The sequence below is a fragment of the Nyctibius grandis genome, chromosome 11 (assembly GCF_013368605.1).
Source record: "Nyctibius grandis isolate bNycGra1 chromosome 11, bNycGra1.pri, whole genome shotgun sequence".
Lineage (NCBI taxonomy): Eukaryota > Metazoa > Chordata > Aves > Nyctibiiformes > Nyctibiidae > Nyctibius > Nyctibius grandis.
The window spans coordinates 7,722,437-7,743,106 of NC_090668.1; the positions used below are offsets into that span (position 1 = coordinate 7,722,437).

At 41.9% G+C, this 20,670-nt stretch overlaps 2 protein-coding genes across 2 annotated transcripts in view; both read right to left on the minus strand.

The window, feature by feature from the left end:
* Positions 1-2,074: 2,074 nt before the first annotated feature.
* FBXO22 (F-box protein 22) lies at positions 2,075-7,655 on the minus strand. Its single transcript, XM_068410444.1, has 7 exons — positions 7,499-7,655; positions 7,275-7,407; positions 7,064-7,151; positions 6,551-6,646; positions 5,350-5,514; positions 4,251-4,416; positions 2,075-3,064 (listed from the first exon to the last, which is right to left on the minus strand). Exons 1-7 carry the CDS (start codon positions 7,600-7,602, stop codon positions 2,635-2,637), a joined length of 1,182 nt encoding a protein of 393 aa, XP_068266545.1. The 5' UTR covers positions 7,603-7,655; the 3' UTR covers positions 2,075-2,634.
* Positions 7,656-7,783: 128 nt separating this feature from the next.
* UBE2Q2 (ubiquitin conjugating enzyme E2 Q2) overlaps positions 7,784-20,670 on the minus strand; it is a 47,650-nt gene continuing 34,763 nt past the window's right edge. The window contains exons 6-13 of the mRNA XM_068410483.1: positions 20,130-20,214; positions 15,894-15,954; positions 13,738-13,828; positions 13,336-13,394; positions 12,778-12,826; positions 11,775-11,870; positions 11,279-11,345; positions 7,784-9,466 (exon numbers count right to left, since the gene is read on the minus strand). Of these exons, the coding sequence (XP_068266584.1) occupies positions 9,435-9,466; positions 11,279-11,345; positions 11,775-11,870; positions 12,778-12,826; positions 13,336-13,394; positions 13,738-13,828; positions 15,894-15,954; positions 20,130-20,214 (540 nt within the window). The 3' untranslated portion in view covers positions 7,784-9,434. The remainder of the gene's footprint in view (positions 9,467-11,278; positions 11,346-11,774; positions 11,871-12,777; positions 12,827-13,335; positions 13,395-13,737; positions 13,829-15,893; positions 15,955-20,129; positions 20,215-20,670) is intronic.

Below are 20,670 nucleotides of genomic sequence, written 5' to 3' on the forward strand. Positions count from 1 at the left end.
TTGCCTATTGTTTTTTGTACTTTTGAAACCTACAGTTCACTTATTTGAAAGATGTATTAGAACAAATGTGCAATGAAACATTGTTCATATTCAAAATATGGGGAAAAAGAATGTCTTTTACCTTTTGTCAGCAAAACCATCGCTCCTCCCTGCAGGTCTTGTGACTCTGAAGGTTTTGGTTTTTTCTTAACAAAAACAAAATCCAGTTGTGGTCACTTAGGGACTATATTCCCTTGCTGGAAACTTATTACCATCAGCACTGTAACTGCAGATAATCTTTAGAGCAGTCCTGCCATTCACGTTTGCTTCAATTGCTGAATCTTCATTGAACTAACTTTGTCCACTTTAAAACCTCATGGTTATCTTTCAAGTGACAGAGGTATAAATTACTGCACTGCCTTTTGGTACATGCACCTTTTAAGCAAATATATTTTGGTTTCACTGAGGAGTTGTCGTGGTTGAAGACCAAATGCCAGCGTGGAGGCAAAATGAATTTGGATAGCTAAACACTTTAATCACAGACGTTGCAGTTTTATCCATTACACCACTTCCTGGGCTCATCCCCACTCCCTGAGGTTGGAGAGATAATCCTGGACTCTGGTGCAGGCTCTTGGGGTTCCCCCCCAGCATCTTTTCTGTACTATGTGTTTACCTCTTAAGTGTCCACAGCTACAGGACCTCGCTGACGATCAGCCCCTTCAAACCACACTCTCATTTCCTGTTTTGCTGTTCCATTGCTGGAGCTTTTGCCATCTGCTTCTTCGGACACTTCTGGCCACGTTTGCACCATAGTTCAGGACACATGGTTGATCATACTTCATCTGCTTCTACTACAGCAACGAGTTAAAGTTCATGGGCTCAGGCTAGCAGCAATGCTGACTAGCCCTAACTCATGCTAACAGCTCCAGGAATCCTGTCTGTTACAGAAATGAAACATTTTCTTTGCCTGCTGTTAAACATGTAGCTCACGCAGACAGAAAGGGCCAGACATGACATTCCGGTTATGCTGAAAAGAGAAAACATGTATCCACCTCCCTCTGAGAGGCTTCTCTTATTAAAATTCAAGCATACTCCATTGACAAATACCTTTCCTTCTAAATGCAGTAACTAAACATTTTCCAAGTCACACTTACTAATCTTCTATCCCTAGAAGGCCACTGCGAGTTCACAGCTCATCCTCTGTCTTCTAACTAAAAAAAAAAACAAACACATCATCAACACGGCGATGGGAAGGTGCTGTCTGTGCTCAGCACCCACTGAAACCAACAGTTAGCACTCGGGACAGATACGCCTATACCTTAGCTCATTAGGCCAAGTTCAGGAAAAAATTTAACTAGACGTGGGCAAAAAGTTGCCAACTATAGTCTTGGTTGGTACATTTAAAGCAAAATATCGTTATTTTGTTGTACAACATACAGCTAAGCATTTTCTTTTTGCTGCACTGAAAATGGGCCAGCTGCCTGATTTGGCATTTAGAAGTGTGGTCAAATGGTGCAAAATTAATCTTACTTTCTTGTCATTCTATGACTAAGTGAAAATAAAAGCGAGGAAAGAATTTAAAAGGGAGCAAGTATATTAATAGCTATACTGAGACCACACTGAATTTACTTACTTGAACTTTGCAATTCTGCATTCCAGCTGCAGCAATGCAAACAGGTGACTGATGTAAAAGCATGGGAAAAACACGCAAAAGCACAAGTCTTGTTTAAGGGCTGTATATAAATAGAACATAGCCAGATCTTGTGTGCCCCACAGTTTCAAATGAAAAAGCAAAAAGCTTTTTAAAGGAACTTAAAAGATACCAGGTAGTCTTAATTTTCAGCACTCTGTATTTAAAGGTTTATAATAGCATCATGCTACAAGAGAATCTGAAAGAAAAGGCAAGCAGTGCATTTTGATTGTGTAAACTTAAAGACTGAAATTACTGGTAGACACGAAATATCAAATATTATTCTAAACCAGGTATTTAAGACAAGTGAAATTCAGTTCAAGAAGGTGAGACAAGTTGAGCTTCTAACTGGACAACACCTCTTTAAATCAGAGCTTTTTCTCTTAAGAATAGAAGGCAAGGTACTTTTACGTATTTTCATCTTTATTTAATGAGCACTTTGTTACTTTTCTCTAAAGATTTTCATTCATTTCACCTAGTAAACCCATTCAGTTCTGTAAATAGGACTCAAGTCTGGGCAGGCTGTGCACCTCTCGAAATACAATCCAGGAAATGATGGATTTTATGCATCAGTATTTCAGTATGCATCAGTAGTTTTTCTAGACTGTTTTTACATACATAAATAGAGCACATCCAAGTACTGTTTCTTTCTACATGTTCATATTTGGACTCCAACTGCCATTTGTGCAAACCATTCTCATTTTGGAAGAAAGAGGCTTTCTTCAATTGCAGAATTCCATCAAATAGCATTTACCTGCAATTCCGGTGTGTGCAGGGGGTTACACAAAACGCAAAGCTTTCTCGCAGCTATTACATTAAACTCTATTCCAACTACAAGACTCAAGAATATGACCAAAACGATGTTTATGTTTTGGAAGGGACTTTGATTGCAAGATGTCCACTCTTCCAGACTTCTCAGCTTTCTGGAATGAAACAAACAGCTCACTGAAGCATTTAAAACATATTTACACTTGGTTTCCTTTAGTTGAACCAAGATGAATAAGAGTCATAACGGTAGTATAACCATGCAGCAGGTCATCCTTTATGTCATTACATTCTCTTAATACGAAATTCCCAGTAACTATTCGATCACATCCTATTTCCCCATGTCCAAAAAAGCCAAAGAGGGGAACGTTTGGAAAAAACTTCCTAAACGCATCGGCTTCCATATTCCTTTTGGTTTTATAATACCGGTATCCTCTGCCAACACACGCAAACATGAAGCCAATGGTGTTATGCTCGGGGATGTTTGCTGCTTTGAGACGCTGCATGGCGGCTTCCGCTGTCCTCTCATCAGCTACATCCTGGTCTAACAAAACAGTGGCGCTCTGGATCTGGGGGCCGCTGAAAGCCAGCCCAACCACACCGCAGGCGTCGCCGGGCTGGGCACTGGTACTGAAAGGCAACAGGCACCAAGTTAGAGAGCGTTCCAGAGAGACCGCTTCCCACCTGAACAAACTTCTGCTGTGGCAGAAGTAGATTTCAAAGCAAACCAACAACCCAGTGATTTTGAAAGCCACCCATAGATAAAAAACAAACTAAAACCTTCAAATTTTAGCAACCTTTCACAAGGAAAAACTTTCACATCCACTACCAGGGATTAAGCGTAAGCCCAGCTTTCAAATACATGCCAAATTCAGCAGTTCGTGTATGCCCCAGCTCTGCAATTCCAACTAAACTATTAGTTAAACTTAAGACAAGCAAAGATGCTCAGTATTTACGTATCAAACCAGGGCAGCAGCCAGCAATGGCTTCAGATTCATGTTGCTTTAAGTCTCCTTGGTTGGCCAGGACACATTGGTTTTAGTACTTACCTACTTATGTTTTATTAGCAATAATTTACTATATGGTCAGTTCACTTATCTGGAGTAACGGTGCAGCTGGCATACATCAGATGCGAGAAAAATGTTGGTATTACTATGGAGTCCAGACCTACGCTGGCATGAGGGGAGCCCGCGGGAATGTCTGCACAGGAGCTCCAGTGAGGATGCACCAGCACCCACCAGTCAGACGGCACAAAGGGCTCCCCCTGTGCAGCAGAGCAGCTGGAGCCAAATCTGCCCGGCCGGGATCCTGGCAGAGGGAAGGGGTTTAAGCTAGATGAGATCTAGCCCGGTCCTGTGAGCGCCACGTCCTTCAGCAGCGGCAGCACATTAGGTGTGCTCTTGGGGCACAGTCCTGTCTGCGTGCTGAGCTACTGCTCTGTAATGTGAACCAAAACGAGGCTGATATCGAAACCAAATGGTCACATAAATGGTCTCTGTCACAATGAGTGATAATTTATCTGCAAGCCAGAGGGTATAAACACACACAGGGTAACTGAAGCTAGAAATCTCCTTCACGGTGGGTTTCTCCTAGCAGGGTTTCCAAAATCCAGTTTGTAACTCAATCATACAGAGTTTCCAGCTTTTCTGGCCAGATCACAGTGTAGCAGTTGGTCTTTATTCTCTTAAAAAAAATTTATGATTTTATTACTGTTAATGAGCATTTCTTAATACGACATAACTAAAAGGCTATGGCTTCTGCAGTTTTTCTCCCATTTTAAATCTTCTTTACAATTTACCATGGAAAAGATACCTACTTCTCAGAGGTCAGTGATGTAAAGCTCTCCACTTGTCCCCCAGCCAGGATGATACTTTTCTCATTCAAAGGATTGACTATTTGATGAAGAAATCGAGTTGCTCCAGACTTCCAGGAGTTGTAGCCAAACAGAAGAACCACCCGGAGATCTGGGTTATTCTTCAGACCTACAAACAGAAACACAACCACCAACCCTCTTATTTTTAAATCCTCACCCCTGCAGTCCAACCATCCTAGTCTCTACTCAAGTAACACATCACACCTTTAGTAATGGCTTTCAATTTCTGCAATTGGGAAAACAAGACACAAGCTGCTCAGAAAAGAACCTAGCAAGGAAAACAAGATGGCATCTGCTTCCTCCAGCTTCCCACTTCTGGGAGTTTTACCACAGCCTCTGAAGGCACAGCTCTTCAGTTTTACTTGGCAGCCTTAACTGTCCTTCTACAGATAAGAACTGAGCGTATAGGTTATTCAACAAGAATGAAAACGCAGTAAATAGCTTTACCTGAAAATTCAATACGTTACATACATCAGCCAGTTGCTTATCCCAAGGCAGAAACTCCCAGGTTCCTAGAAGACTCCAGAAACCCTCATTGGATTACTCCTCATAAATGATCTACCCTGCTGAGGACACGACGCGAGAAATGCAAACTGTATTTACTGAAACACGCTGCCTTCTGTTCTACCTTTCCTTGCTACGACACCTGACTTAGGATCTAAATGCAAAGTTGTTTCGGAGAGTAAGAGAAGCAGCTCCTCCCCACTCCATTCTAAATTGTAGCGATGGGAATCATTCCCAGTGGCACAAACTCATTTATTGTTACTTTTAACCAATTAAAGGTTGCTCAAAACCCAACAGCTTCCTCTGAACAGCTCCGCTTGGAACCTAACTGAGGTAATCCGAAATCAATACCCAGGATAACTTATTACTCCAGAGAAGGGGAAGAACAGAGATGCGTAATTACCAGCTGCAGCCCTACAGAGCCACAGGGTGCTCTGTCAATGGAGGTAGCACAGAACCTGCTGCTTCCACGCTGGCGCCTAGAAGAGCCATACAACACTTCACAAGAGCCCAAACAAAGGGGAGAACAAGGACATACCTGCTTCAGCAAATTTACTTTCATCAAAGACCCTGTTCTTCAAGTCTTTTGAAAAATGGAAGGTATGAATTTTCACCCCATCGATTTTGGGAAACAACAGAGCAAACCCAGCTTCGCCCTCTTCAATTTCTTGAGGCTGATTGCTGCTTGAACCCATAGGGGTAACTACAAAGATACAAAACCACACATCTTGTGTTCAGAGATTCTGATACTTTTGCTTACACTGTAACACAGACTAAAAGAGGCAGAACAGCTTAGACAATGTAAAATGTGATAGTTCATTTCCATAACTATGTATCTAATTGACAACCAAAGTGATTTTTTTGTTGATGCTTTGGTAAGATGAAACCGGTAGGAGTCCTGCCAGCTATAGATCGTGCTGAAGTCCCTTTGGACACGGAGACATGGATATATTTGGACATTTCCCCCCAGCCACACCAAATATAAATCAGCTGGAAAAGAAGCACTGTGCACTACAGCTGTCTCAAGCCTTCCTGCCAACTTCTGCAGGCACGCAAACATACTCAGATATTTAAGGACCACAAGTGAAACAGGGAAAGGTGTTATACAAGTGTGTGATGACAGCATAAAGCAAACTGACACAAATATTGGGAGTGGGTTATTGAATTATGCTAGTGACAAGAATCAAATACCCTGCTTACGCTGTGGGAAGAGAATTTAAGGTGAGAAATTAGGAAAAAACTTTCTAATGATAAAAAAGTGAAGCACTAGAAAAAATACTGCCAAGCGAGGCTGTGAATTTTCCATAGTTATTGCATACGCCTCCTACTAGACCATAACAAACAAGTACGTACTGAGGATGTCCTGTACAATTAGTTACAATGCGACTCTGAAAAATATAGGTAAATCCAAGAAACGTTCAATAATTTCATTGAGGTGCCAGGAAAAACTGCAATACGCTGCCTGCTCAGTTAAATCAACCCTCTTAATTGTAACTGCATCACAGGAAGGTTGAATTTAAGCTCCACATGACTTAGCAGCAACATTGTGAACTCCTTAAAATTTAAGCTAGCCCTAAACAAGGTGGGAGAACATGGTAATTGCTGTAAGAACTCTCCCATCAGTCTGCAGGCCTATGCTTCCACAAACAAGAAATTGTGCTAAAGAGGAACCAGAACAGATGTATAAAACACTGGACACCTTCAAGCTGATCTCTCACAAAATCACATTTTCCTCCTACCTACAATCCCTGGGGTGACCAGTCCAAGAACCTGACATCGCTTCGGCAACAGTTTTTCGAGCGCAATTGCTGTTTCTTTACTGTTCCTTTTCCTGGCTGTTAAAAGAGAGAAAGGGGAAAAAAAAAAAGCAGAGATGAATAAAAGTAAGTTTTTGTGACCGGTGCTGGAACAAACCTAGCAGTCACTCCCGTCCTGTTTACCCGATCAGTGGCTGCCCTGTTCACAACATGGCAAATCTGCGCTAATCGCTAAGAGCACAGCACTGCTGGCACGCAAATGGAATCAACATGCTCCAGAGAAGGGAAAGGGGACTCATCTACGTCAAATAACGTGCACCTACGAGCTGTGTTTCACACCACAAACGTAAATCTATGTGGTCGTGTTTTTTGCAAAAGATTTATATCCCCCTGAAATAGAAATCCAGAGTCCCCTTCCAGCCGGCTCTCCTCTACGTGCCGCCCCTACAGCCCAGGCGCTCCTCGAAGCAGGAGCGAGTCAGTCCGGGGCTTTACCTTTCTTCTGCTCGTGACACTCCTCGTGCCCGCTGAACGTTTCCGCGTCGGCGATGTACAGCACGGTCTGCGGCAGGACGTGCACCTTCTGCAAGAAGAGAAGGGAAAGGAGCAAGAGAAGGAGCAGGGGAAGGAGCAGGGCCGCGCCGCTGCCCCGGGCGGGAGCAGACACCGGGGACCGGCGGCCCCCGCCCTCCCGCCCCGCACCCACCTCCAGCTCGCGGGCCAGCGCGCGCACCAGCGCGTGGCTCTCGGTGGGGCCCGGCTCCAGCGCCGACACCCAGGCGAGGCGCTGCCGCGCCCGCAGGATCCGCCGGGCGCACTCCCTCCACAGCCGGCACACGCTGCAACACAACAGACACCCGCAGGCCCCGTCAGCGGGGCCGCCCGGGCCCGGCCCCTCGGAACCGGAGCCCCCCCCTCCCCGTCCCGTACCAGGCGGCGCGCAGCAGCGCCTTGGTGGGCAGGAAGCCGAGGACGCGCTCCACCACCTCGGCCAGGTTGCCGAGGACGAAGGCGCCCTTGCCCGTGGCCTCCATGGCACCGGCGCCGCCGCGGCCTCCCCTTCCCCGCCGCCGCCCCGCGGCACCCGCGCTTCCGGGGCAGACTTCCGGTCACGCGGGGACAGCAAGAGCAACCACTCTTGCGCCGCCTGGCGGCGGGGAGGACCCGCCCCGCTCCCGGCTCTCACCCCCCCCGCCCCCAGCACGGACACACCGCTCTTCTTAAAATGGTTTTTATTATTCATAAACTTGATGCAAGTTTACAAATTACTGTACATTGCCAAGTAACGCTGCCAGGAGAAATGGAACCCAAACCAAAGCATGCGCCGGAGGTGCGGGCGGGCGGCGGGACGGCCGCGGGGACCCCGCACCGGCCGCTGCTCCTCCGGCGCTCGGCGGCCGGGGGCTCTACGAACACCGGCACAACCACGCAAGCAGCAAGGCTGGAAGTCACCCCCCGTACACTCGAAAAGTCGCGCCAAACCTCTCCCCTCGTTCCTTTGGAGCTAAAAAACTCGATCAAGAAGCAAACGCGCAGGGCCCCGGGGGCGCCTGATAGAGCGAAGAGCACACACGTGATAGTCACCTAAAAACCAGAACAAAAGCATGCTGCTGCGCTTCTGAAAGTGCTTAATCCATGGTACACACCCTCAGCTCAGCCCCAGAGGGGTGCAAAGGCCTAATGACAAGTACTACAACCAAAATAGAATCGATTTAGGTAAGGCAATGAAATAGAGTGTAATTACACAGACCCAGATTCATCTTCTAATAAAGAACAAACAGTTCCCATCAGTCTCTCAACAGCAAAACCACCGCCATGACTATGGCAACATCTCTTAAACCTCTGAAGCAGATGACGAGTTTTTCTACTTTATTGTAGCTTTTATATAAAATTTTTTTCATTCAAGGACTTTCATCTCGATTTGTGCCAATCACTTTATAAGTTCATTAGTTTACAAATGATTGCAACAACCCGTTAATAAAATGGAACACCTAAAAAGGTTTTTAGTATTTTAAATAACTTCAAGCTTCATACTGCGGCTCTTCTTGTTAACGAGGTTGGAGCCAACACGTAGCAGGAACAGCCCAGCAAGTTCTGATGCCCCAGTGGAAGTGACTAGTTACAGGTTTTATTGGCACAGCCTTGCTCTGCTTAAAAAAACAACCAAACAAAAAAAGAAAACAAAACCAAAAAAAAAACCAATCCAAAACAAAAAATTAACATAATCTAAACAAAGAGCATCTTTTCCAAGAAACAGTTCATATTCTTGAACAGCCATGAAAAATGTTTAATGACTTAACATACATGTGTTGTTCCTATATCATTAATTTGGAAAGACTACAAACTCTGTCATTTTAGACCAGAAAAACTACTGTGATTTGCAAGACCTGACATTTCCTAAAACAGTATTAAACAACGTATTAAACTTCTTGGCTTTAAATGAAACGATACAACGCAAGTCTCTGCAGTCTGCATTTTGCAAAAGGTAAGAAATACACAAAAGTGTGTGAACAACTCACTCCTACTGCATGATCTCGAGTAACTCGGTAGCCTGGCTGGAGGGAGCTGAGGCTTCCAAATAAAAAAGGGAGAAGGGAGGGCGTGGCCCAAATACGCTCAATCCAGAAGAACGGATACGGCAAAGGCCCAAACTGCTCAGTCCAGATACCTACAGAGAGCGGAATGGTAAGGCTGTAACTTATACTTTACGTGTCAGTTGACAGATTATCCACTAACTTATCTAAGAGCTAAGAGTCTTCAGTACGGCTGTTATAGGGGCACTCGTAGCTTGAGTCCGTGCGTTGGAAAACATAAAAAAGAGCTTTGTTTTGTTGATATTGGTCCAGGTATCCAACAGCCCTCAGTGTTAGCCATCTTCTTTTGGAGGAGTGTACCAGCCTATGGCGAACAGAGAAATGTGTTAGGTACCGACACAGCTACGCCAGGACGATCTTACCACCTTACTCTGAATTTGCGGGAGACAGAAGCCTCATCCAGCTCTTTCCTTCCCCCTTAAAGCAGGCCAACTCAGCAAGACCCAGCACCCTACACACCAGTGGGAGATAAAGCATGTGGCATATTCCAGGATCAGACCCAGTATTTGGGTGTGAACATTAAATACTTCCAAGTTTGGGGGTTTTTGTGGCAGCAGCCATCCCAAGTTGGACAAGCTGGACATCGACAGAAGCTGTTGAAGGAGGAACATTGCTGTAACAAAGTCAAACAGAACAGAGGTAAAACCCCCAACTCTTCAAGCCACTTAATGCACAAACGTATAACCATGACTACACTGGGATGCTGATCTATAGATCCCATCTTGCATATGGAAGAGTTCGGCACGCACAGGCATCTGAACCGTTTATCCCGCTTCTGCAAATCTTGCTGGAGGAACGGGCTCAGAAATGCCAGCTCAAATAACTTGCTTCCTGATGGGATTTGGCACGTTGAGCAGTTGAATCATACCTGATCAAGCATGCATAGATTTTTCTAGCCACTGCTAGATCTCCAATCTGAATTCTCACAGCCACTATTGTAAAAAATCCCCTATAAATTTTTGTACAGTGAGTAGAGGGCCTATTTATGTTGTCCCATAGAACAAGTAGCAGCTGTTAAGTTAAAGACACCTTTCGCAGCAGCAATAAATGCTGTGTATGCTTTGCATACAGCTCCTGATGCAGCAGTAATCTCTGTAGTCAAGGCTAGCATATAGCTAGCAGTAAACAGCCAGCCATTGCTGGCTTCTGTAGCAAACTACAAAAGCAAAAGACTCAGTTAATGGCAAGATCAAAATATCATAAAATTGGAAAGCATTTTGAAGTTGTTATCTTTGATCTCCCTCCCAACAGCAGAGAAGGCATCACGTTCCATTTTAGAGGTAGGGAAACTGAGGTGCTCACTACAGTCGCACTGGAATACGCTCTCATGTTCACAGCGACGTGAATTCCCAGAGAAGACTGTGTCCTTTCCAGAGGAGACTGTGTCCAACCCGGACCAAAGAACATCACAGAAGCGGTAACTGGGACTCACGCCCTTGTCACGAGACCAGGGTACCACCTCTGTTGACTACTTCTACCTAACATGTAAGCCACTTGAACCTTTTAAAGCCTCAGGTCATCTGTTGTCTTCTCATCTTGGCACAATGAATGCAATTATACCTGAAGCACTTGAATACTTGTTTTATGCAGCTGAGACACCATTAACTGGCTTTAAATAGGGTAAAAAAAGAAATATGTCTCCCATTTCTACTGCACACTTTTCCAGCCAGTGCACTTCACTTGGACTCTGTATTTTTTTAGTCTCTGATCTTTCTTTCCACTTTCTCTCTTCCTTAATGATTACTACTACTAAGGTCGTGCCACATGGAAACAAAGCCTTTCAGGGAAAGGGGCAAACTTCCAGCAGGTACTTCACTAACAAGCAAGGCACTTTAAAAGCTCCAGTAACAATAAAGTTACTAGGTCTACTGGCTGAAAATGAACTACCTTTCAAAAGACAGCAGGAACACATGGAACATTCATGTCAGCTTGCAATGACTGTTAGTCAGGTTACTTTAAGCACTATTGTGTTCCTAGTGGAAGATGAGAAAGACTAACACCATTCATGGTCTTCCCAAGCCAATGTAAGACACTGGCACTTCAAGTTTTACTGCAGCCAAACACCAATTCCCAGGTTGCTGTGCAGACAAGAACAATGTGGCAGGAATATACATACCATTTTTCTCATGTATTTGTACTAGGGACTTATAGGACTGCTGTGCTCTTGCTAGATTATATTGATTCTGAAAGGAGAAAAAACTAACATTAAAACCCTGCATCTAGCCACACGGAACCGAAAAACAGTTTTACAAAGAAACTCTACAGTGGGCTCACAAAGAAAAACCATGCATGACGTTCCTGGCTTTACAGTACAAGATTTTCAAGACAAATACCCGTATTTTCTCACTTCTCCTCCATCATGACAACACCAATTTGCACAATTTACACACCCTGCCCCATCCCAGGGTTTTATCCTCCTCATACATTCATAATTTATCAAACTCATAGTTAACTGCCAATAAAATACTCATACATGCACCAGACATCAAGATAAATCAAAATGTAAACATATTTGCAATGACAACTCTGCCATTAAGCACCTTCTACACAAGTCAGTAGAGAAATGGAAGCCTGACAGTCACTTGTGTAACTGATACACGCAGCGCATTTACCTTATTGGCTCCAAACTGTACTCTGGCTTTTCCTTTGACTAAAGTGGCATTGATCTGCATGATGACGGATTCTATTGAATAGGCACTGCTCCAGCCCTGGAGGAGGAAGGAGAGATTTCTGTATAACATGTACGTGCTGCTTGGGCTCACCTTGCAAACCTGTTTTTGAAACGTGTGCTTTGGCATTTCCCCCCGGTCCCCTGCATTCCAGTTCTAGTTTTAACTACTTGTTTTCAGTTAACAACTTTTATTTTCCAGAGAAAACCTGGAAAGTGATATACAGTATTAGCACTAACAACCTGTGGGAGAAATGAAAAGGCTGAATCACACACTTCCAAAATACAGCAAGACAGAAACAAGAGCAGCTCCATTATTAAACCACTTACACATCTTCAGCAACGTCACAACAGGAATTACAACTTCTTGTTGCAGGAAGCAGAAAAGACTGCTATCTAAGGAAGCCAGTGAGTGAGCTATGACAATTTTGCTCCCATGAAAATTACTGCTGCTCTCTGGCATTGCTTTACCTTCCAGGTTTCACAAGTTTCAGCTAGCACCTGCAAATAAGTTACTTCATTCATTTACTTATTTTAAAGAGAAAACCGATAGCTGTGTCTCCACAAGCGTCATCTATGCCTAGAATTTTCTGCATTCCTCACTTCGCCAGAGTCAACTTTGTGCAGTACCAGAGGCTTCTGGAAAAGAGAACAATGTGCCTGGCTCCTCAAAACTCACTCTTCACACTGGCTTCCCCCCAGAAATTCTGAGAATTCGAAGTTGATGTGCTCTCACTTCTTGCCTCTTCCTCAGACCTCCTGTGAGCCATCCAAGGCAGAAAAGATGATCTTACACAAGATCAGCAAGGCCAATCTTGTGGAACTGACGTTTATTCCACCATGTTCCCTTTGGAGTGTGGAATTGAATCCTTCAACTCAGGGGAAACACCTATTTTCATTGTTTAAAAGCATGCTTTGTTATTATCCAGATAACAGTCTGTGTTCACCTGTTTAGTAAGAAGTTCCATGCATAACGCACCTCCACCGAGGACATACCTAGAAACAAACGTGAAAGAAAACATATTTGACATCAGCAGTTAGTGAAAAGATGAAACTGTTCACAGCACTTTAAGCTCTTGCAGTCTAGTTTAAATTTTTTCTTCCCAAAGCTGAAATGCCCCTTAACCAGTAACATAATGTAACTAGTTAGCCATATTATACTTAGGCAAAGAAGATTAGTATTGTGAGACCCCCCCCAAAAAATTCCTTTGCTATCTACACTTAGTTAAAAGCAGCAACTGTGCTAGTTGGCACAACTGCTCACACAACTGTACACAGACCATGAAAAAACTATTAGTTCATCAAGCTTGAGAAGCAAGCCTCTGTATCACGCTTTGAACTCTTCACCAAACTCAAGGTCTACAGCAGCTCCTGTATGTATTTAGGGGAAATTTCTTGAAGTCTACATGGCAGTCTCAAAATGTTCCCTCAAACCCAATCAACCAATCTCAAGTTGTAACATTTTTACCACAAAGTAAAATTTCTGTAAGGCAACTCAAACCTACCCTCCTGTGAGCACAGGAGATACCACTCGCACAAAGGGAGGATCAAAAGGGAAGTTATCCTGAAAAGCATAACAAAAAACAGGTTAAGAAATATACTGTGACAGTGTTTTCCCAACCAGGAAGTATTTCAATAGCTTTATTTGCCAAATCACCTTTAAAGCAGTAAAATTTTTCAGTTCTGTAAAAATCACTTTTCCACAGTACTGGCTAAAAAGCAGGTTTTGGGAAGCTTTAGTGTCAAACTTGAAGTTGAAATTTTTCTTTTTTTTCTTTTCTTTTTTTTTTTTTTTTAAAAAATGCTACAGCTCCATCTTTACCCAAGTAGCAGCTGAGGGTCTATTCAGTCACTTTCTATGGTAAGCTACAAATTTAACCCCAGCATTTCTTCCCATAGACACATACCTTAAAAGAGAAGTTGAGTAAAATGTATTCTACACCTTCTTTTTCTTTTAAGACCTGAAGATCACTATGCAGGGGGCTATCAGGATCAACCCTATAAAAGAAGCAGGGGGGAGGTCCTGGATGAAGTTAATATTTTCAGTATCTGTAAACAGTAATTACTCTTAAAGAGCTTCTTTATGTATTTGTAGTTTACAAACTGTGCTTTGAAGTGAACTGTAGAAAACTCTTGCTCCCTTTACAAAGTACACACTTTGCTGTGAGATCAGCATGAAAGGTTGCTGCAATGCACTACATTCCCAACACTATCGAGTGTTATTTGAACACAGTTAGCACAAAATAACCTGTTCATTTGAAAACAGCAATTTTAATTCGCTTCAGTTCAGCAGAAATGTATGGCCCAAGAGGAGAGAAAAGAAAAAAAAAAAATTTTTACCAGGAAGACTGTAGTGATCAGGTTTTCAGTACACAGTTAGTAAATCCTTTATACAATGTCATCACCGTTCTGCATCAGCTGTTAAAAGTAACCTGCATCAGCAGAAGTTCTAAAGCCAGCAGCTTCTGCTCAGCACAATTTCAACAATTGTTTGTTGCAAATCACTGATGGCGAGTGGCCTAGACATTAATTCAGACACTACTGGGTTAATCCCACCCAGGCTCTGACACCCCAGCAACTTTTAAGAGAGACTAGTCAAAAAAGGCCTGCGGCAAGCCAAAAGCAGACATTAAAGGGACTGGTGGGCTACTGAATCCAGTCCTCTGCTACAGTGAAACCACAAATTTATTAGACTCCTTTTCAGAATTACTTGGAGAGTTTTTCCCCATCCTACCAATGGGAAGCTCTTCCAGAAGAAAATCTCCTGAAGCTTAGGAATCTACCATTTCCAGCCATAGCTTGTACTAGGCCAGTTCAGAAAAAGTTCTTCCAGTAATAATACTGTTCCTTAGGCAAATGGGCTCTTTTCTCTCCAACATTTACCCCCTCAGCCAGTCTGCACACAGTTCATTTGTTTTCAGACACTTTTTTGTGGGATAAAAAAACACAACACTTCTCTTAGCCACCCTGGAAGCCATTCGCTGCATGCACTCCATTTTCTGTTTCTTGAAGGCAGAAAATCAGACCTGTTCCCAGCACTTGAAATGAGGTTTCCAATCACTGCACAGTGCTTTGAGCACTTTGGTACAAAAGCACTCAATAGACAAGGCCTCCTGTAATATGGCAGAGATTTGTCTGACATAAGCCATTCCTGCCATTTTCAGCTCCAAAACATTACCTGCCTATGATTACACTAAGAAGGAAACAAAACTGTATTTCAGCAGCTGGGGACGTAGTCGTACAAGTCTTAGCACCAGGACAAGGCAACAACTCCTACAAGCAGGTCAACTACTGGGCTGAAACAGCTTATGTCCTTATACTTATTCACCATGACACATCTGAACTGATGGAAGTTCTTCCATCCATTGCCATCTTTTGCAGCCACCCAGCCTAGTTTGGACAGGCATTTCCTTCCTACAGGTTAACCTGTAGGATGATGGCAGATGATCCCGTTACCAGGAATAATTTCAATGTACCCCTTCTAGAATTAAAATTATTGGACTATGGACACAACAAGATGAGTTATCATCTAGTACACACAGTGAAAAGCAGTATCTAAGAGAAGACAAGTTATATAATTATATAAGTCATAATTATGTTATACCTTAAAGTTTCAGTCCTATGTGTCTGCTCAACTGTAGAAATAAAGAAGTAATGACACTAAGACAGTTCTGTTCCTTCTTACATCTTGAATGAAACTAGAAGTTGCATTTTCTTCAAATTAAAAACAATCAAATCAAACTAAAATCATTGAGACAAAAACTCTAAACAAAAAATTGCATCATTTAAGGTTTCATATTTTGGAGTAGTTTTGGAGAGAGGTTTGAACAGTAATGGAAGTTACGGTAATACACACTGTGTTGGCTGTGCAAAGAGGGTTTGTTTTTTTGCCAGCTCACTTACTACAGGTCAATATCTGTACTCATTTCTGTATACCAGAATTGTAGCCACCACACACCATTTTATATGCTCTGGCTAGAGAGTCTCATTTATTAAAAGTAAGAATCTCTGCAGCAATAATAAAATGGATTCTTCAGAACATGAAAAAACTTTAAGAACTTACTTTAGAAGCTTAACATGCCATTCATACAAGCTGTCATTTACCAGTTCCACTGAATATATCCCTGTAGAAACATTAGATAGAATTAATTATGCACTAAAAGTTTAACAAGGTAAAATTTAGCAAAAATATTCTTTGCTTTTAAGTACAAATACTATCAGTAGATGAAGCAATAGATAAGATACTGAGATACTGATACTGAGGCACATCCTTCCTCTAATAGCAAAGCACTTCTGAGCAACTACAAGGGAAAAAAGTTCTTTCTTTTCTATGAAAAAAATTCCATGTGAATCAAAATGTTTTTCTGACACCTAACCATTTCCCCCCTCCCAGTTCTACTTCAAACTTTCCACAGCTACAACTCCAGCGCGCTTAGCACTCAGTGTATTTTATACCCAGTACACGACCAACACGCTTTTAAAACACTTAACACACAGTCCGAGTATGCAGCATTGTATTTCACAGGTTATCATCACTACTGGCAGACCAGGACAGGACACGGGACAGTGTATGGAGCAGAAACCCAAAAAAAAGAAGATACTGCATCAGATGAAGCACACTCCCAACAGCTGACCAAAGAAGTCAGAAAGATGCATCAAAAAAATAGCTGCCTCTGGAAGCCAGATGGTGATTTTCAGTGGTCCGTTTGTTTTAAGCATGTTGAACAATAACTCTGCATTTCAATCAAAGGGAAGGATGACAGGTTAGCTGCCATTTTCTTGTATAGTCAAGTTTCCTCTCTGCAGAGGTTCACAAGCAGCCCAGGAAAAAGCAATAAGTCTTTAACCATCAGACAAGATGTAGAAAATGGTATCAGTGATGTTCAAAACTCTAATCTCTTCCCCCCTCGACTATTCATGCATGTACACAAAACAACTATGATTAAACTTGTTACCTGGGCTAATATTTAATGGTGTATCTGTTGCTGACGTAATTATTGGGAAGACATATACAAATCAGGGATCTGCCTAGGATTTCTGGAGGCTGTACAACCAATAGACTGCAGCCACCACATTGTCTCCAAGAAGTTACAGTGTTCATTTCTGAGTTTTTATTACCCTAGAATACATTATCCTGCAGTTGAAACTCTTAAGCATTAGTACTTGGAGTAGAGATGACATCTCAACTGTCCAGACACCTTTATTTCTAAAGCATTCCAAAACTCAGTAAACAAGGTAAAGAAACCATGTTTGTTTCTCCTTACCACAGTGCCACAATCAAGCAGGTACTGCAGCCAAGATCATGATTTCCAATTTTTCTAAGTCTAGGACAACAAAGTAGGTCTGAAAACTCACTCACTGTGCTCTCAATGTCCCTTTTAATCAGCAGCCAGTTCAGAGACGCCCCACTTTTCTGTTCGAGGATGAACAGAAGGAGCTATTAAGGCCTTTTCCCAGATCCAAGGACACTATTTTCTGATTTGCCTTTAGTAGAAGTGGAAGTCACAAAGTATAAGAATTTCAATTTGTACTGCTCTGATCTAACAACAGAAGAGCTGACATTTGAAACTCTGCTGTCAGCTCCCATTAATGATTAATCTACTCCATCATTGTATCCAGAATATTTTCTTCCACCTACATCCAAAAGGGAGTGAAGACTGGAAGAAGCAGCCTCTCAGTATTAAGGCTTTGGCACCTAGCAAGGGTGTAAAATACTTGTTAGAGACAACAGCACAAGTTACAGTAAGGATTCGGACAATATCCTTAATAATGGAAGATCACAAGAGAACTTCCATCAGCTTGTTTATTCACTACGCCTCTAGCCCTGTTCCTGCGTTCCTTCCACCACCCTAAAAGTCCTGCTCTTACCCAGAGTTCATGTATCAGTACTTCAGCTCCATGGGTTAACCAAGGCCCACATGTTTTGCTAGCTTCCCCAGAGGAAAAACTTTTGCTGGTCTTAAGAGCTGTACTATACCTCCAGCAGTTGTAAAAGGGTTCTCCGGAGAGATGCGCACAGTCCAGGACGGACAAGAATGGGCCTTAACATATTACAAGTATTATTCACTTCAGAAGCCCCACTGGTGTCCTACTGTCAATCCTGAAAACATGTAACCACACATACACTAAATAAAGTGATTCTTATGCAACTAAAAAGCAGCCTTAGGTTTTCTGGCTTATATTACAGAAAATGAAAAGTGTTAAGTTACCTTGCAACAGTTATCAGAACCTTTAAGTTTCACAATGTTTTCCTTTGTGCGTTAATAATAAGAAATTAAATTAAGGGGAAAATGGACCATGGAGCAAATACTCAGATCACATTTAAAAAAAAAAAAAAAAAGGTCAATTATCTACCATGTCCCTGCTCACACGGTGACAGTTATCTAACAACAAAAGACTGAACTAGGCTACAAAATCGGGAGTTTTGTGCAACGGACAGGAACTGATACTTAAATTCAGTCAAGTCTTAAGACTAAATGAAAGCACAAAGAATTAATCTAGGTAAGTTTTATAACAAACAGCATCATTTACTGGCAAGATTTAATAAGTGTATCAGTAGGACGGTGTTTCAAAGCAGGGCTGCCATCAGTTTTACAGTGTCAACCTCCATGTGACACTTCATTAACATGTTTTAGAGATTGACACAAGGCACCCAGTTGCAGTCTTTTTACACATTCCTGAGTCATAAGCTAATACTCACCTTTTAGTATCTCAACTTTCTTCACAGATTAGCAAGATTTACTTTTCCTTATTATTTAGAGCATGCTTTCCTACATCAGGTGTTCAGTCTTTTACACCTAGTTAAGACTTGTTATTCACCTGAAGCCAATAAATGGCATTATTAAGCAACCCAAATCCTCACCTCAAACTACACCTATTATAGGGGCTCCTGGTTGTGCCTCCAGCAGTACCACTATGTGATTAAGCACCATACCATCCTTACAGTCAAGTAGATTTATTATACCCAATCTTTGTTCTAACCACAAAAACAAACCCTGAAGATCATACATGGGCAGTAAAGCATGCCTCATTACTTAATACAGATCTATTTCTAGGCTCTTCCTTAGACCCACTAATCCATTCTTTACTAGATAAAATGGTGATTAGGGCATACTGGCAAGCACTCAGTTGCAATAAAGCCTAAAAGAAGTAGGCTACATTAGATCAACACTAGGTTACCTAACCAAATTTATACTTCAGACATTTTATCACTGTCCACATTACTTTAGCACATGAAAAGGTAAATACTGCAAATCAAAACAGGAGCCTATTGTCTCTTCAATTCTGTCCTTTCATAAGCAAATTAAAATGCCATAGCCACCCAGTGAGATTTAAGCCCACTAGAAATAACTAGGGGAGAAGTTCAGAAAAGTAAAAGATAGAGAATTAAAGTTTAGACTGACTTTCTAATTGGGCATTCCTCTTGTTCCCGTCCTGGCCTGCACCAGGTTCTCATACCTGGCTGCAGTGATGGAGCTGTCTACTCGGCTGACCTACAGGAATACAACTTGCCTGAAATCTATGTAATTTCTACTTCTTGCATGGTAACACTCCGACAATTCAATATGCTGATTCCTTTGCTGAGCTAGGTTAGATACAGTCCTTATATGGAGCAAACAGAACAGCCAACCACCTGCCTACCTGAAGCTAATCAGTGTTTGTTATTCAAACAAATTTAAAAGACAAGCTTCTTTTCTGTTGCCATTTGTATCCTTTTTCCAAGAAATATACAGAGCTCAGGGTCAGATTAACACCATCACAAAATAATAAAAGCAACAGCAGTGTAATTAAGGTTAAATCCTGTATAATAACAAAATCTCCTGCTGTCAAACACACATCCCTCTACAGCACATGTTCTTGTGAGCAGTACTGCCCACTGGTAGCGGTCAAAGCTTTTGCCCTGTATACCTGGAGAGAAGAATTTCAGGTAGTTCTGAAAACTCAAGAATACAGGAACAATTTTGAGTTGTTCTTTGTAGTTATCCACCCCAAGAGCATTCTCATAGTTACACCGATCCTGTTAATTCTCATATGAAGCTTTGCATAACAAAAAGGAAGAACATTTTACAGGATACGTATCCAGACTTCCTTTTTCTCAACAAATACACTATTTTAGATAACAAGATTATACATAATCTATGTATTTTTATTTTTACATATATTTTTATACATATGTGCACATTTATATACGCATACACACACACATACGACAAGAAAACACAGAAGGATTAGCAAGAAGTATTCGCCGAGAGAATTCTTTTGAAGTGTATTTTAAGAAAGGAAATCTGAAGCATTTTACCTGTTTTATAACTCTGTGATCTATATATATCCCTGAGTTCTTTCATAAGTCGATCTGAAGCCTGAACTGACCCAGAGACTGCACCCTGAAACAAACAAAAAAGACTCCAAATAAGTGAAAAGTAATATTTGCATGAAATAGCTTTATTTCCATTACAAAGTTACACTAACTGGAAGGGTTTAATAATATATTAATTTCTGTATTAGGATTAGGTTTTTGAAAAGTTACATATTCTAGTGAGCAAAGATTACTCAAAAGAAACAAGACACTCCCTCTAAAGCAGCACATTAATACATACTACTACATGGCACACGAGATAAAAAGTTTTAATCAAGGTACAACAGACACTTTTCTGTAAAGGAGTTTAATCTCTTTGGCATTTTGGTTTCCAAAATGGATCCACAGTACATTTCTAATAGGGAAATATTTCCTTTTACCTTCCACTCCTATGCACTGGAAGGAAGAGTAAGACTGATCCTAAGAACAACCTTCTGCACATATGGTTTTGCTGTTTTCTCAGAAGTATATTTTTATTTGGCTA

Coding starts and splice junctions, on each gene's coding strand:
- FBXO22 (XM_068410444.1), bottom strand. CDS start 7,602: ATGGAGGCCACGGGCAAGGGCGCCTTCGTCCTCGGCAACCTGGCCGAG. Junction 7,152..7,274: donor CGCTGGCCCGCGAGCTGGAG/GTGGGTGCGGGG, acceptor CTCTTCTTGCAG/AAGGTGCACGTCCTGCCGCA. Junction 5,515..6,550: donor GGTCACCCCAGGGATTGTAG/GTAGGAGGAAAA, acceptor GTATCTTTGTAG/TTACCCCTATGGGTTCAAGC.